General features: G+C 54.2%; 1 protein-coding gene across 5 annotated transcripts in view; it reads right to left on the bottom strand.

Annotated features, from left to right (window-relative positions):
* Window positions 1–17,248, bottom strand: part of SPATA13 (spermatogenesis associated 13) — a 233,486-nt gene that overhangs the window by 9,044 nt on the left and 207,194 nt on the right. For 4 of the 5 annotated variants that reach the window (XM_070380509.1, XM_070380510.1, XM_070380511.1 and 1 more), the window contains 5 exons: window positions 6,902–7,038; window positions 6,042–6,221; window positions 5,574–5,759; window positions 3,522–3,701; window positions 2,585–2,817 (listed from right to left, as the gene is read on the bottom strand). In XM_070380509.1, the coding sequence (XP_070236610.1) occupies window positions 2,585–2,817; window positions 3,522–3,701; window positions 5,574–5,759; window positions 6,042–6,221; window positions 6,902–7,038 (916 nt within the window). Of the gene's footprint in view, window positions 1–2,584; window positions 2,818–3,521; window positions 3,702–5,573; window positions 5,760–6,041; window positions 6,222–6,901; window positions 7,039–15,943; window positions 16,211–17,248 lie in introns of those variants that run through there. The other variant, XM_070380513.1, reaches the window with a different exon arrangement.

The following is a 17,248-nucleotide window of genomic DNA, read 5'->3' as shown; positions in this document are numbered from 1 at the left end:
CGTGAGTAGGCTACAGTCCGCCTAGGCTAAGGGAGCAGACCAAATGCCAGCAGAGTTTTCTGGAATAAGAATGTCATCAATCGTTTCCCAGAAACCACAGTGAATGAAAGCAAAGGCCACAAGAAATAAGTTTTAGCCACAGTGATGAGGGGTGATTTTCATTAACAAATAAGGGACAGGCCTCTGTTTTGGCTCTGGTCCACACAGAGCTTGTTTTCCCTGTAAAGTTCTGTGACGGTCAGTACTCATTCCAGGAGTGATTGGCTGAGCCTCGTCTTACATGGGAGGACACGAGTGAGTTGTGTAAATGCTGACCGACAGTTCCTGTGTCCGAGCACCTTCATTTCTGGTGCTTTCCACACTGTAGTCAACAAAACTGCCACATCCCCCTGCCCAGCAGCCCCTTAGACCCTGGAGACACCAGGAAAACAGAGGCTCTGGTCTGCACACAGGCTGCAGGAGAGCCTGCCTGGGGCCAGAAAGGTTTACATGCAGGTCTCGTTCTGCATTAACACTTCCAGTTCAGTTCAGTCACTCAGTCCTGTCCGACTCTTTGTGACACCATAGACTGCAGCAGGCCTCCCTGCCCATCACCAACACTTCGGAGATGTGGAAAGCAGTCGCCTGGCTAAGAGCTAAGTCTTTCCCCCAGCACTTCCCTGTGTCTTCCAGGACAGACACAGCCCCAGGGTCTTGGGTGGACTGGACTGCAGTCCTTCACAACAGGGAAAAAGCCTTGGGAGCAGACTCTGCTGTTTACTAAACACTCCCCACCCCACTGAAGCTCCAATACTTTGGTCACCTGATGCAAAGAGCTGACTCACTGGAAAAGACCCTGATGCTGGGAAAGACTGAAAGCAAAAGGAGAAGGGGGCGGCAGAGAATGAGACGGTTGGATGGCATCACCGACAATGGACAGGAATTTAAGCAAATTCCTGGAAATAGTGGAGGACAGAGGAACCTGGCGCGCTGCAGTTCCTCTGTTCCCAGAGTCAGGCATGACTTAGCAAATGAACAACCACCCCACCCCCATCTCCAGGCAGATCAGACCCCACCGTCTTCAGACAGAAGCAGAGCAGAAAAGAAGAACCAAGTGGCGCACGGGGGTTGCAAACCCCAAGAGACGGCTCCAGCAATAAGGAAAAGTATGCAAAATTACTGTTTTTCTACAAATTTTTTCTGTACAATTCCAGAAAAGAGGCAGAATGTAATGGTATTTTTAAATATTTTGGTTTGTTTTACTTCAGATGAGGAAATGGCCTTTTGTCATTTCCTTTTAAAATGATTTTTTTTTTTGGTGAAACAAAGTATGCAAATGCTTCATAGTGAAAAATGCCCTTAAAAAGAGAAAAATTAAGTGCTGAAGGGTGATGAGTGCACCCCTGGTATAGCTTTCCCATCTTTCAAGATGTTCTGCTTCTTAAGTTGCATTTTTATTTTTTCTGGTTCCTCATCATGACGTCTTTTTATTCTCTTCAAACAGATTTCTTCAAATTTGTGACTTGCCTGACTTTGGTATTTTTTTTTTAATTGAAGTTTTCTGATTTTCCCATCAGAAAAAGAAAAAAAAAATAACAGCTTCTTTTTAATTTTTTTCAACAAACTCCTTTCTCTTAGTCCTTTCATCTTGATTCTTTAAACTAACATCATTGTCTGGGCATGTCGTTAAGCGACCCTGCTCTTCCCTTCTACCTTCCATCTAATTGTGAAAAGCCCTGTTTCCCAGGCCCGTCTCTCTGCAGGAGTCCAGCGGCTGAGGACAGAAGAATGACCTGTCCCCTGCACCCTGCAGGGTGGGCGCTGCCTGGAGAATCTACTGTTCTCAGGGCAATAGACAGATGTTAAGCAGAGTTGGTGGTCTGCTACAGCAAATTCCTCCAGGCACTGTCCTCTCCCGGCTCCCTCTTCCCAATGGACCCCTGTCCTTCCAAGGGCGGCAGGCGGAGGGAAGGCCTTGTGCTGTGACACGGATGTCAGGGACAAGGTTTGGTTTTCACAAACACAGAAGCGTTATCCTAAAATACTGCTGGACGACAGCCGCGTCCCCACTGGCCCCCAGCTGTAGGCTGCTGAAAACTCATCAAGGGATAATTGCTGTCAGCAAAGGGCGCCAAGCAGCCAGGCCTATGGGGGAGACCCTCACCCATGTTCCAGAGCTGACCGAAAGGAAGACAGCTGACATCCAATCACAGCAAGATCAGACATGGTTCTGGAAAACGACAAGCTGCTATTCGTAAGCAAAGGATAATTTGGGGGGGGGGGGGTCCTTCAGGAGAATTCACAAATAAGCCCCAAAGGGAGGTGGAGAGTTCAGTAACCACAACCAGAAACCCTGTGCGCAGAGCCAGAGGGACAGGGTGGGCGGGCTGGGGACAGAGCAAGCACTGCACTGCACCAGAACGGGGGTGGGGGGGAGCCCAGCAGGACCTCAGGAAGCCGTGGCCCCTACTCAACACGCCCTGGAAACTGCCTGCTCCTTAAGGGGTCCTGTGTGTCCTCCCCCTCTATAATGGTACTCTGATTCCACTAGGTAATAACAGTATGACGCAGGCGGCTCTCCACTTCCGGGTTTCTGCCCCCCCACCTGTGCTCCGGCGCGGTGTACTTGAGCAGCTCGGCCAGCTGCAGCGGGTACTTGCAGATCTTCTGCACGGGCGTCAGCAGGAAGCCGTCCAGCGCGATGTCGATCATTTGCTGGAGCAACCGGCAGGCCTCGAAGAAGTGCCGGTAGCGGCGCTGCTGCATCAGGCCCGCCAGCTCCGCGCAGGCGCCCGGGTGGTTGTTGCAATACTCTGAGTAGATGGCGAAGCCCTCTTGCTGCGGAGGGCGTGGAGCCGTGTCAGCTCGGGAGCTCAAGGCTCCGCAAGCGCTGAAAACACCAGTCCCTCCACCCCCATCCCGGACAGGGGAGCCCGTGGCGCCGACTCCTCCGAGCAGGAAGGGGTGGAGGGGTGGAGGGGGAGGCTGCAGAGGACACAGCATCCCGCCTCCCCAAAACCCGCTCCTTCCACGGACCTCCCAGAGAGTGTGGCAGGGGCATAGTCCTCCCTGGGGGGTGGCACCCTCCACGTCACCCGGGACAAGGGGGAGGCGTTGGTTTCTGCCCTGGCTGCCTCCTGCCCTCTGGTGGGTTTCTCCCGGTGACCAGGGGGACGCAGAGCCCTGCCTCAGGGTCACAGGCCTCCTTCCTGGGCTGAACCTGCTGTCCACGTACCCACCTCCTCCCCGCCGCCCCCCAACCCGGACTCCCTGGGGGCCCCTTCCAGCCACCTCTAAGTAGTTACTCCACTAACTCCAAACCCCAGAGAAGTGAGAAGATTTTGAAAAAAATATAGACCTGGGGTATTTAGGTCAAGATGAACCATATAAACTAATCAACTTAATTTGCAAGTGACGCCTCCATCCTATGGGAAGTTAATCAAACAAAGAAATAGAAAGGGACCCCTCTTCTTCGCAGGGAAACATTTCTAAATTACTTAACTCAATGTGACGTTATTAATAAGAAGTAAAAGGTGACGTACGTGCTGAAGGAAGCAGGACCCTATTTCACTCAGGTGAGGTTCCTCTTTATTGTACTGCTTCTCAAGGTCTTTCAAGAACTTTCTTTGGAATCTGTAAATGTCTTCAATGTTTCCGAAAATGGTGGCCAGTTGTGCAACCGAGAACATTGCCGTGTGCTTGCGACACTGTCTAATGTAGCCCTACAACACAGGAAAGCAAACTCTTTTTTATGAATCTAGAATTCACAGAAATTATTTCAATCATACTGCTTTTGGGGGCCCAGAGACATGGTCTTAAGAGTGGGCTTTTTAAAAAAATATATATGTACAATTTATTTTTTAGTTTTGGCTGTTCTGGGTCTTTGCTGTACAAGCTTTTCTCTAGTTGCGGCGAGTGGGGGCTACTCTCTAGTCATGGCGTGCAGACTTCTCATTGCAGTGGCTTCTCTTATGGCAGAGCACAGGCTCCAGGTGTGTGGGCTTCAGTAGTTGAGGTGCAGGGGCTAAGTTGCTCTGAAGCACGTGGGATCTTCCCAGCCCAGGGAATGAACCCATGTCGCCTGCATTGACAGGTGGATTCTTTATCACTGAGCCACCAGGGAAGCCCTAGAGTGAATTTTAACTAGAGAAAATTATATTAACCTAAGGGGGTCCCTGATGGGCTAATTATACTCCCACAGCTAAGATGTGCCCTAAATATGTTAAAGACAAAAGGAAAAAGAAAATGTAAGTGTGGTTGGATTTATAATTCAAGAAACCACAGAAAGCTTCCATATTATACTCATGAAACAGGTGGCTTGGTTTCAAACATTAGAGCTCAGAAATTGGTCCTGCCATACTTTCTCTAAACTCCTAAAATGCCCGGGCTCCCATCCTTAACTCCACATCACAGCCAAAAAGGCCTGCCCAGCACGTCGCTGACTGTTCCCTGTCACAGTCCAGGGCCAAGGATGGTTTAGCCGGGCTCCACCGGCACCCGCTTTTTGGAGAAAAACGACACAAACCTGGATATCTCCAACCTGAGGCTGCACTGATGACAGCACCACTAATTCTCTACACCCTGGATGCACGCGGGTAGGAATGGCATTAGGGGTAGGAATGGCATTAGGATGGAAAGGCCGTGGAACACCTACAGTTGTCCCCAAGTGGGCACCGTGTAATTGCACAGACTGAACTGACTACGGCAGAACAGACCACAGGCTGGAGGGTAGCGGGTCTGGTTTACATTCCAAACCTGCTTACTCGTGGGCACCTGGGCTTCCTCATCTGCCCTCCGGGCGCATGGACCAGCCGAGAGTGCTGTGAGGTCAGCTTACCCCGGTCGAAGGGCATGGCCGTGCTCAGCAGTCATCAGCAGGGGCTGTTCCCCTAAAATGAGGCTTCGCTCCCTCAAGCGCGGGTTCCCAGGGAACAAGACACAGAAGCCAAAGGCTGGGGGTCCTTATCTGGGGGTGAAGCCAACCCCACAGAGGGAGGCGCACTTGGCCTGCTTCCTGCTGGGCTCTCTCAGCTGACCGCAAAGTGCAGGGTCTGCATTCATGGCCAGGAGGCTTGAGTGACCAGAGTGGGCACAGGACAGTCTAGCGCACCACTGTACAGAATCCACAAAAACGGGAAATACCATGGTGGCGGGGGGCGGGGGGAGACTGTTGCCAACGGGATCCCGAACAACGTAGGAAAGAGTCGGGGTGTCACCAGAGGATATTTGTGTCCCTGTCTGCATCTGGGTGAGACGGACCCCGCGGGGCTTCAGAGGGGGTCAAGAGGGTCTCAAAGGTGCGCCTCCCAGGACGGTCACTCGCTCTGACCGAGGCTCAGGGTGGCGGCACTGAACCCTGAGGACGGCGAGCCGTCCACACTGCCCGGGGTGCTGGGCGAGGTGGGGGAGGGCGGGGCTCTGGAAACACCTGAGCCGGGAGGGAGGGGCCGCGGGTAAGGGGAGGGGCCGCGGGACAGGGGAGGAGCCACGGGTAAGGGCGGGGCCAGGTAAGGGGCGGGGCACAGGTGAGGAGCCAGGGGGAGGGGCCAGGGGCAGGGGCAGGGGCTGCTGCACGGCGTCGCCGCCAGGCCCACCTCACAGATGTCCCGTAGGTGCTTGATGTACACGCGCTCGGTGTCCATGATCTCCTGGACCACGTTGGCCCGCATCTGCTGCTTGCTCTCTGGGTGCTTGTGGCGGGCCCTACCCGTGTCCTCCTCCTGCTCTTCGCCGGGGCTGCCGCTGGAGCCCTCCGACAGCTCCTCCTGGTTGACGCGCAGCTGCGGCCACACGCGGAGAACAGTCAGTGGGGCGGCACCGGGCCTGGGTCCCCTGGTTTCCACTCCCCAGGACGGTCAGGAGGGCGGCAGGGATCCTGAGCCCGCAGGTGCCCAGCCGAGCATCGCAAACGCAGCAGCGACACCAGCTGCCCAGCTGACCCCCGTGGACACTGCTCCACCACCCACCCTGACCGCAGAGAGGTCTGGTTCAATGGGTGATAAGGAAAGAGCGGCCCTGGCACTGCCCCTGACCCGCCCCGCCGCTGGAAACAGGACACTCACCCGAACGAAGCTGGCTGGGAACCATGCCTCCCTGTCTGCGCTGCGGCCCCACCACCAGTCCTTGTGCGAAGCCTCCAGGACCTGGATGACGTCCCCCGCCTTGAAGCCCAGCTCCTGTTCGTCCATGGTCACGTGGTCCCACAGGGCCTCTGCGCAGACCACGCTGCCATCGCCGATCAGCTGGAATGGAGAGGTGGGCGCTCAGCACCGAGCTTGGGGACCCTGAGCCCCCTGGCCCCCAAGGATGATGCTCAAGCACCTGATGTCACAAGACACAACGGGGGAAAGAACCCGGGGGGCACCTTCACGTGCTCTTAAAGGAACCCCTGAGCCCACTCAATCCATAAGTCAGTCACCCAACAAGTGAGACTGTCTGGACTGTTCACCCCCCTAGGGGGTTTCTGAGCCTCCAAATGGGCTCCCAGGGCTAGAGGGGCTGCTGCAAAGACTTCTGTAAAAAAGGGCTAACGATGCAGAGGAGCAGAAAGAAGCTCAGAGAAAGGCATGCTTCACTTCTGCTCTGTCACCCTAGTAGGTCGCTCAGCCTCTTAGTCTCCGAGAGTTTGCCAAAACGTGGGCAGTAACTAACGCTCGCTGCCCACAAGGGCTGTGAGACCTTTATAAAGGTAGGCAGGGCACTGCCTGGACCAGGAAGCCCTCTCCAGGCGGCATGACAGTCTGCTGACTGGGAGGGACAGCTTCGGTTGTCTGCAATACTTAATCACATAAATCACCCTTGAAAATGCCTAACTGGAGTTCGTGTTAGAATACATTCACTAAGAAATAACCAGAGAGACAAGTAGGAGTGGATTCTGGGCCCAGGCACACTGGCCACCACCGTGTGGAATGGACCCCAGTACCTCATTGATGGCCAGCTGCTCCCCACCCGGCTGCAGGTATCGGGGGTTGGCCCGACACAGGTCCTCGTAGCTGAAGTCCTCCTCGCTGCCGTTGTCATCCACTAGGGCAGACGGCTCCGCACCTCCATCGGAAGAAACTGAGAGAGAGAGAGCAACGGTGTGGTTTAAAGGATGCAGCTAATGGCAAAAATATAAGGATATAACCTGTGAGCCCTGAGAATGCGCCCTCGTGGGAAAGTTGTCATTTTTTGTCCTACCCAGAGTAAGAAACCATTAGAAAATGTCTACTGAGCTATTATAATCCAAAGATAGCAGCTGACACGAGGAGGAGCCAGCGCTTCGTGTCCCAGTCAGTGGGAAGGGGACACTTCAGAGACCACTGCAGATGGGACGTGCAGGGTTATTCCCTGAGTCAGGATACTGAGCAAACAACATGTGACGTACTTGGAAATTTGTGCTCCAAAGTGGATGCAAAAGATGCAGTGTTTCTAAATAAGCTTGAGGAGGAAAACAAAGTTGAAAATTTATATATATATATTTTTAAGCCCGTTGCCATGTTTCCCTGCAAGGCACAGTGTGTGCTGTTGAATCAGGAGGTGCTGAGGGTATCCTAAGTGGAGCCAAGCAGCTGGGCTTCCTAGTCGTCCACACAGCAAAGGCCAGGGCTCACGTGTCACAATTAAGAATTACCCAGCACCTTCTGAGGATGGGGGCAGCATTCAGGATGGACCACCTGGCCACTCCTATCTCCTTTCACGATGGTGAGCTCCTTGCCAAGGCTCATCTGTCACCAAACGTCCCTGTGAGAAGGACAGGGTCTCCTGGGAGAGGGGCCTGGCTCCTGACTGTGGACACATGTAGCTGCACTTGGACACCAGGACCTCGAACAAAGAGGGACTGGAGAGCAAGGAGGGGCCTGGGCAGGGGAGTGATGGGTCCCTGGCACTGCAGACAGAGATCAGGTGTTAAGAGTCTGAATTCAAGCCTGCCCCTCTCCAGGCAGGGAGCCCAACCAGGCACCCCATCTCCCTGAGCTCCAGTCCTTCTGTTGTAAACAGTAGTCTCTTTCTTTTTGGAGAATTAGATGAGATAATGTGTGTCAAGTCCGTAGCATCCTTGATTCTAGTTGGGACTCACTAACAGTAGTCACTGAGGAGAGGACATCCATGTTGGTGTGCTGGGACACACAAGAGCAACTTGGCCACAGCTTGAAGCAGGTAGGGGGTGTGGGCAGACCACCAGTTGTGGGAGGTGGGTCACTGAAACAGAAGGCACCACGGTTCTCCTTCAGACAGACGGCTGGCGGGTGGGGACGGGGGTGTGATATTCAAGGACATGCAGGTCCAGGTGACGAGCGGGCAACAGAGAGGATAAAGTCCACCCGGTTCAGAAAATCCCAGGTTACTGGGAGAATTAATGGGAAAGGAAGTCAGGGGAGGAGCTGCAGTGGGGGCAGGAGGAGGAAGGCTAGCCGGACGGTGATGCCGGAGGGAGAGCCCCGATGATTCTTTCAAGGACCTACCAGCTGGAATTTCCAGTCACTTCACTCTCAGGGACAGGTCTATTTCTAAACTGAAAAAGCTGTTTTTAAAAATGAGATTTTTGAAAATTATTTGTAACTTTTTAAAAGTGAGACAGTTCCTATTCCTTACTTTGTACCAAGTCTTTGTGACCTAAGTGCATCTTACAGTCCCCAGCCCATCCCTCTGGACAGGCCACATTGCAAGCGCCCTGCAGACACCTGTCTACCCAGGGCCGGGTGCCCCCGCTCTGCACACCAGGCCCCAGCTCTCCTCCGCCCTTCCCTCCAGCCCTGCCGCTCGCTCAGGGCACACCTCCCAGGGTGCCTGCTGTGTGTGTGCATGTGTGTGTGCCATGCGGCCACCCCTGCCCTGTGCTGTGTCACACTGCTCTGTGGTCTTTCCAGGGGTGTCTCTGGGGTTGGGGAGAGGACCTGGAGGAGGCAGACACACCTGCTCAAGGCACATGCGTCTCATATCAGACACCAGGGAGGCAACACGAGCCTGCAGCCCGTCTCTAACGGAGCCCTCGGGGAGCTGCCCGACCACAGCGCGGTGTTCACAGCCGACTAGGGAGGGGGGACCACGCCACCCCAGTCTGTCGGAGCCCCTTGTCCTTCTCCCCTCGTGATCTTAACTGCCTTCAGGATCTTAAAGCCCCTTCTAAGTCGATGGCCCCCTGTGCGCCTGTACTATGGTTCACACGTATTTCAGGGAGTGGGGTTTCTCCAGTGTCTGGATGGGAGGGGCAGGGGCAGATTCTGATGCTCTGTCTGCACAGAGCAGGGTTCCTGTCACCCCACACTCCTGCTTTTGTGAGGGTTTCCCTTCTGAGGTCAGAACTTCTTGAGGGAACAGGCGGGGTCTATTCTTGTACCCCAGCACCCAGTGTAACCCCTGGCGTGCAGAAGGCACTCAATAAATGAACGGCAGACTGCTGGTGAGGGAACTCAGGCTCCCAGGAGTTTAACCCCTCCTCTGGGGGCACAAGGGTCGGTGGAGGCGGGGTATATACCCAGGTCTTCCTGCCTACCATCCCCACCACCCTCTCCAGCCACACCCTATGCGGCTCCAAGGCTGACTTCTGAAAACACGGTTCCCTTGTGTGCACAAGAACCCCAGAGCAGCGACCAACTGCCTCAGTGCAGATTCCTCTGCAGGGAACCTCCATTCCCTTCCAGTTAAATGCCCCCCTCCCCTGCAGAGCCCACCCCGCTGGGCAGGCCTCCCCAAGCCTGCCCGCTCACCAGTGTCGCCTTCTCACCGAGGCCTGTGTGTCACCTGCAGACCCAGGTTCACACGGGGCCTTTTCTGGAAGTTATTATGTGTCACTCTTTCTTGTCTGGTTTTCAGCGGTGACTTTATTTAGGGCTGTTTTGCATGATGTGGACCTACTACTGACTCTCAAAATGCACTTCCGCAAAATGAGGACAGATTAATACATTCTAATAATGAAAGAGGAACCTTAATTAATTAGCTTCCTTCTTTCCTTCCTTTAGTGGTAAAATACACGTAGAATGGGCCATCCCGGCCATGTGTAAGTGTACACTTCAGCAGCGTTGACTACGTTCCGTGGTTGTGCGACCAACCCCAGAACTTTCTCATCTTGCAAAACTGACACTCTGGCCCCACTGAAGACTGACACCCCCGTTTCCTGGCAACGAGCCTTCCACCTTGTTTCTGGGCTCTGAACACTTTACACTCTTCACTGAGTGGAGTCCCACAGTGATTTTGTAGCGGATTTGTTCCCTTCAGCACAATGTCCTCAAGGTTCACCCATGTAGTTGCCTGTATCCGATTTCCTTCCACTGCACCTGATACCGAGCTTTCTTCATCCATCCAAACGTCCAGGTGCATTTGGGGCGCTCCCACCTCTTGAACATGGCTGTGCGAACACCTCCTCCAAGTCCTGCTCTGGATTCTCCTGGATGTGTGTCCAGAGGTGGGATGACCAGGTCGTGTGGAAATTCTACTTAGCTTTCTGAGGTCCCTGCACGCTGTTCCCCACAGTGGCCATGCTGCTCTATGTCCCACCAGGAGCACTTGGGCTTCCAAGTCTCCAGGTCCTCGCCAGCAGCATCATTTCTTTTATTGAATAAGTTATTCTCGTTCAGTCGCTCAGTCATGTCCAACCGTCTGCGACCCCACAGACTGCAGCATGCCAGGTTTCCCTGTCTTCACCATCTCCCTGAGTTTGCTCAAACTTGTGTCCATTGAGTCGATGATGCCATCTTAACCATCTCATCATCTGTCATCCCCTTCTCCTCCTGTCTTCAATTTTTCCCAGCATCAGGGTCTTTCCAGAGAGTCTGCTCTCTGCATCAGGTGACCAAAGCATTGGAGCTTCAGCTTCAGCATCAGTCCTTCCAATGAATGTTCAGGGTTGTTGAATAAGTAGGTGTGCGAAAGCTATGTTTGAAAAGGATCTTGTGAATGGTGAGCAAAGACTGTTGCAAACTGAAACGGAAACCTCGACCCCTAAGACAGAGGAATCTGAGAGGGGACATGCTCGCTCCTCTGTCCACTGCGCCCTCACAGCTGCAGCCACACCCACAGGGGACGTCCTTCAGGTCTAAAAGACCTGCACACTCATGACGGCACACACACCTGCAGGGACAACTCTGGGACAGTGCAGCAATTGTGTGCAGACACTCTACACGTGTGTAATGTGAACTACCCATGCTTGCTTAATTGTCACGTCAACGTCCCCTGGAAAGGCACGCATCCTAGGACTCTAGGGGCTGCACCAGGCGGACCACCTCCCCCCTCACCTGCCCACCCCTCACACAGTCTCATCCTAAGATTCAGACCTGAATTCTTGCCTCCCCCAGGCTCTGCTTGCTTCCTGCATGCACCGATCTGAGGAAACCCCATCCACCCTTCCAGCCCTGGCCCAGCTCAGCTTCAGGAACATCCAGGAGAGACCACTGTGGCCCAAGTGGACGTGCCTTCATAGTCAGGACTGCTGCAAACTTGGTAGAGACCATGTGAGCTTATAAACAAACGCCAGCAAAGAGCAGTGTCCACTCCCCTCGGGAGGGTGACAACTTCTGTCTGGACCTGGATTTCACGTCTGTGAGGAACAAAACCTGGCAACGGGCCCTCCAGGCGAGTTTTCAGGACAGGACATGTCAATACCACCACTGATGGAGAACCTTGGACTGTAATACGCACCAAGGACAAGGCCCTCCCACAGGACCCCAAGTCCCCCTTACAGCACACAGGCCCCCAGTCCCTGTCCCAGGGGGAGTTTTTCCCATATGGCCTAATTTTGCAGATTTAAGGGCTTTTGCTCAGAGTGACAGAATTTCAAAAGCACAAGAGCTTGCTGGGGTCCCAGCCAGGCCCTGGCCCGAGCTTCCCTGAGACTGCCTTTCTCTTACCTGTCACACGGGGTTGGGGAGGGCAGGTGACAGGCGAGAGGAAGGTAACAGCTGACACAGTGGGAGTCATAACTGGGCACCTGCCATGCGGGCCACACAGGTGTGGACACTCAGCATTCCCACTAAAACACAGGTCACTTCAGGAAAATTCCTGCACTTGGAATAATCCATTAAAAATACACATTTTAGGAAACCTGCTGACCCCTCAGGCTTCCTCAGGTTGGAGATAAACTGTTCTCATTTCCCATCTTTCCCATCTGAAGAGCAAAACAGCAAACCTGGGCGGGTGGGCAGGTAGCCTGTGCTCAGAGCCCAGGGTGGACTTGACAGGGTGCTGTTGCTGCAGGGGGCTGGACCACCGGCCACGTCCCTGCACCCAGGGCGGCCCCTGAGTCATGAGATGCCAGAGAGGGTGCAAGCATGGACACAGGGGGTCTCGATGTCAGAACCACCCTCCCCCTGACCTCAGGGCCACTCCCCCTCAGTGGTCCCCAAACACCCAGGGTCCATGGCTTCCCATCCTGGGCTTGGGGTGGGGGTGAGGGTGGGGAAGGTTCAGAAAAACAGACTCTGGCACTGGGCCAGAGAGCCAGGTCCTCCAGGGGGCAGGGGCAGGGGGAGGAGCAGGAGGGGGTGTTTGCCAAGAATCTCTTTCCAGAGCTCTCTTTCCAAGCGATTCTGACACCTGGCTGCATTCTAGAACCATGGGCGCCCAAGCTCGACTTCCTCAACCCCAGTGCAGGGACCTGCCCTGGGAGGCGTGCTGTGAGACTCGTCTCCACAGCAAGACAAGCTGGAGGGCAGTGGGTTCGGATCTGGCTGCTTCAATGCCTCGGCTTCAGCCACTGTGTGCCAGCGAGTGTTCCTTGCTTTCAGCAAAAAAGGACACAGTCCTTCAGTCCACGCTGACCACTCCACCTGGAGCGACGCCCCACCCAGAAAGCCCATAAGCTCCCCCTCCTCCTTCCGGGCACCGAGCTCTCACTCCCTGGTGAGGGGTGAGGTTGGGATTTCGTGCTCCTGCCTACATTCCCCGCTGCACCGCCGCCACTGGCCAAGCCCCAGGTGGCAGGAACAGTCTCTGCCTCTCACGTCCTAGAAGCCTATTAGATTTACTCACTTTAAAATGCTCACCGTATTTACACTGTCCTTATATTTCAGCAGCTTCACTGTAACACCCTCCTGAGCTGTTCTGAGTCTCTCATATCCACCCCTCCTGCCCCAGCGCTGACCTTGAGGGACCAGGAAGCCCGTGGTGGTCAGTGTCAGCTCACACCTAGTTACAGGAGACACCCTTCCTGTTCAGGGCTCAACCTGACACCATCAGGATGGTCCCCTTATGCCTTACCTAGACTTTCAAACCATTCCACACACAGGGCAGTGCTCTGTGAGTCTTCTAAACACGTCGATGACAATACAGTCAAAAAGGGAAATTGACTTGGACGCGCTGCCCTCCACTGATAATCCTTCATGATGCCCATGGGTCTCCTGGAAATGCCCCTCCCAGGACAGAACTTCACGTCTGGATTAGACTTGGGGCCTTGCTACCCTTGATGCCTGAGCAGTGACAAGGGTCACACCAAGATAGAGCTTCATTTATACCAAAGCCCCCAGAACCTCCCCATTTATACCAGTCCCCCCTCAGAACTGACTCCTTAGAAAAGACTCTGATGAGTTAGGAGTTGGTGATGGACAGGGAAGCCTGGCGTGCTGCAGTCCATGGGGTTGCAAAGAGTCGGACACGACTAAGTGGCTGAACTGAACTGATACCAAACCCCCAGGTGGCCTGTTCCTATAAAGGTTTGTTTAGAAAGCTTTGGCTCAAACCACGTGCGAGTATTTTTACTTCTCAATTTAAAGGCAAGCCATGCCCTGTGCATCCTCCATGCTCTGTACCCCGTGGAGGGGCCCTCAGAGTCCTGAGATGGGGCTGGGGTTGGGCTTCTGTGCTCTTGGGGGCCCAGAGGCGGGACAGTCTCAGCCCCCGGTGCAGGCCTGGGTTTAGGCCCTGGGTTCTCCCCTGGGCTGATCCCTTAGTATCTGCCCCCCCTCAGCAAGCTGCTACTACTCCTCCAGCTCAGCTCTGATGGTGGCTGCCCGGGCCTCTGCCCGCGCCCCGCTCTTCCACTGGGCGCCCCGGCAGCTCGTGCCCACTGCACCCCTCTCAGCTCCTGGCAGTGCCTCGCAGGCGGGCTGCACCACCCTGGGAAGGAACCCGGCTGCTTTCACCACATCCCCGGGATAAACTCCATGTGTACCAGGCCCCACACTGGAAGCGTCCTGGAACCATAACTGTCTGTCAACACAAGAGCAAACTATGGCTCCAAGAGGTGAAGGAACTGCTCCCCAGTCCTGGGGCTGGAATTCAAGGCCTGGTCTGTCTGGCTCCAAAGCAAGCCTGCTGGGCACCTGCCCGGGGCCTCGGCCTCGCTGACCACAGCCACAGGGCAGGACTGCTGACCACCCACCCTCCCCACCTGCTCCTGCCAGATCTTTTTCTGGAGGGCCGCCAGGCTGTCCCTCAGGGTCCCCTGCCCACTCGGGGCTCTCATCTGAGACAGAATCCCCCCAGTAAGCAAGCTCTCCACTTGATTCTCCGCTGTTGCATCTGCGGTCGTTTCCATCACGTTTACACACATACACACTTAGCACAGCGGGTACATGAGAGACAGTGCTGGGAACACACAGAACCATCAGGAACAGAGATGACCCCAGCAGAGCCCACGCCTTCCTTCTCTTGGCAGCCAGGCTCAAAGGCAGGCAGGGCTGGAGCCTGGAGCCCGAGGGCACTTGGGGAGGGAGGGCGCAGACCCCTCGCAGGAGGCCTGGCCGGCTGTGCCTCCCAGAGTATCGGGCTCAGTACAGGCGCTGAACCCGGCTTCTCTTGGCCTCCACACACACACGTGGGAGGGAGGACCGGGCCCTGTGCCCGCCCGGGGTGGAGGAATGCGGGGGGCGGGCTCCATCGGCCGGCTGCCCTGGGGTAAACACAGGCGCACCCCCAGCCCAGGAGGCCGGCAGGCAGCCAGCTGTCCTCCACGTAGGACCTGGGGTCACCAGCCACTCAGTGACAGGCACAGCCACTCGGCAGGCAGGCCTGAGCCCTGAACGCAGAAACCACTGAGCCACTTGTGTTTTTTTTATTCTGAATTTGCGTCAGTGAAGCCCTCACCGCACCCCTTTCTGTGCTCAGCCAGCACAGGGAGCCAGTCAAAACAGGGAAGGCCAGCAAGAAGCACAGAGTACTCAGTGCACTGCAGGGAGGCCCACGCTGCCCTCCAGCTCTCACCTGTAATTCCCATTCATTCCAGGGTGAGCGACTGGAATTCATTTAAGACAAAAACTGAGATGGGACTCTTTTCTTTTTTAAGCATCCCATTGCATGATGTGCAGCAGTCAGCCACAATGCTTTCCATGAAGCATTTAGTCCTTTAAAAAGAATACATGGGTTCCAGGTGATAACCTCCCAGTGGGAGAGAACCACCTTTCTAGTTCACCTAGGAACTAGTCTAGTGCCAACACTCGCAAACACTGAAAAGCAAAGATGGAATACAGCCCCAAATAATAACCAAGTCCTGGGTAGTAACACTTTTTGGAAACAGTTGACTATTTTTCCAAAATCAATTCATACTGTTAAACCTCACACACCCCAGATTAGCAAGGAACACAGTTATGGACCCCAACAACAATCCCCTGAATAAACAAGTTTCATGTAACAGAAGCAAAGCCTAGCACAACAAGAACCAGATCCATAAATCATAAAGAACAATCCACGCTTGACTCTTGCTATTTCCTATTTCATACCAATGGCTGCATAACTCAAACCAGCCTCTGATTTACTGTGTCCACAGCTAGAACTTTTGAAATGAGTTTGAGCAAACTCTGGGAGATAGTGAAGGAAAGGGAAGCCTGGCGTGCTGCAGTCCATGGGGTCACAAAAAGTCAGACACCACTGAGTGACTGAAGAACAACAACAGCTACAACTGCCCTCAGGACCCCAGGTCCAGACAAAAGACTCGCTCACACACACAGACACAGACACACAGACACGCACAACCTAACAAGAGGCAGCAGACAGAGCCCTGCAACTTGCGAGAACAGAGAGAGGACTCAGCAACAAAGTCAGTCTGCACACATACCTGTGTGAAGGCTCTCCAGACTCCAGAATCTTGCCATTTCCCCCCTTGCCACCATCCTCGTGTTTGGGAAACAGCCGCGTTCAAAGCGGGGCTGTGGGGTGACTGAGCATCGCAGAGGATCACACAGGCTCTGGCTGCGGAAACGCAGAAAGCGCTTATTCACTGCTGACGCCTCTGCCCGCCTGGCCAGAGAGCCTCACAGCTCACAGCACCCGCGGGCGGCTGAGCTTGCAGCCCAGACAGGACGGCGGGGAGGGAAGTCTAAACGCAGGCCAGACGGCCGGCCAGAAACCTATCAGGAGCCCCCGGAGCCTCCCATGCCAGTGACAGCAAGGCAAGACGCCTGCTGCTTTTCATTATAACCCAGAAGCCTGACCCCCCAGAGAGTTTGCAAGATGTGAGCTATCACACACAGGACAGCTAGACGGCAAGTCCCACTGCAGAGCACGGGGAGCTACATTCAGCACCCTGTGGCAGACCACAATGGAAGAGTATGAAAAAATGTATACAGTAAACGTACAACTGAGTCACTTTCCTGTACAGCAGAATTAACACAACATTGTGAACCAACAACACTCCAAATAAAAAAGAAATAAAAGGGCTCAGAAAAAAAAAAAAAAAACCTATTTCACGGAGGAAGAAGCACAGAGGTCACTAGGTTCAAACTGTAGCTGGGATTCCATGCTCTGGTGTGCCGAAAGCTTCAGCTTTGACATCACATTTATATTAACTGCAAATCTGTGAACTCACTTGAAGAGAGATTTTGTTTAAAAAATGTGCATGTGTGAATATGTGTGCCTTCTATATAAAAAGCACATGCACGTCTTTTACTGCATAAATTATCTGTTCTCTATGGTGCAGAAAATTGTTCTTTCTTTGAAGAGGCTCTCTCTGGACGACTAACTTATCTCCTCTCTCACTTTTGCTTTTTCCCAGTTGTCTACAGTGAGCAAGTCCTATTGTGAAACGACACCTACTAACAAACAGCTTCCTTCCATTTCCTCAGGATAAGAAAACACTAACTTTTTCCTTCAGGAGCAAGGAGACAACACACGCAGAGTAGTGATCACGTGGTCGTCCCCCAATAAATGGCTGAAAACTGAGTCCATGTGTGCAGGCTCTGGGGTGACAGACCCCTCGTCTCACTCCACCAGCTCAGACCTTCAGGGGCTCGTGTCTGGTCTATACAGTGGGGACAGCCAGCCTCCCACAATGCTCCCACGTTCTTGAGAACGTGTGGGGATTAACAAACAGGACCGCAGCTGGTCTCACAACCCGAGTCCGTAATCACTGGCTGGTTCCCAG

The sequence above is a fragment of the Bos mutus genome, chromosome 12 (genome assembly GCF_027580195.1).
Source record: "Bos mutus isolate GX-2022 chromosome 12, NWIPB_WYAK_1.1, whole genome shotgun sequence".
Taxonomy (NCBI): domain Eukaryota; kingdom Metazoa; phylum Chordata; class Mammalia; order Artiodactyla; family Bovidae; genus Bos; species Bos mutus.
This window is presented reverse-complemented; position numbering and strand designations above follow the sequence as displayed.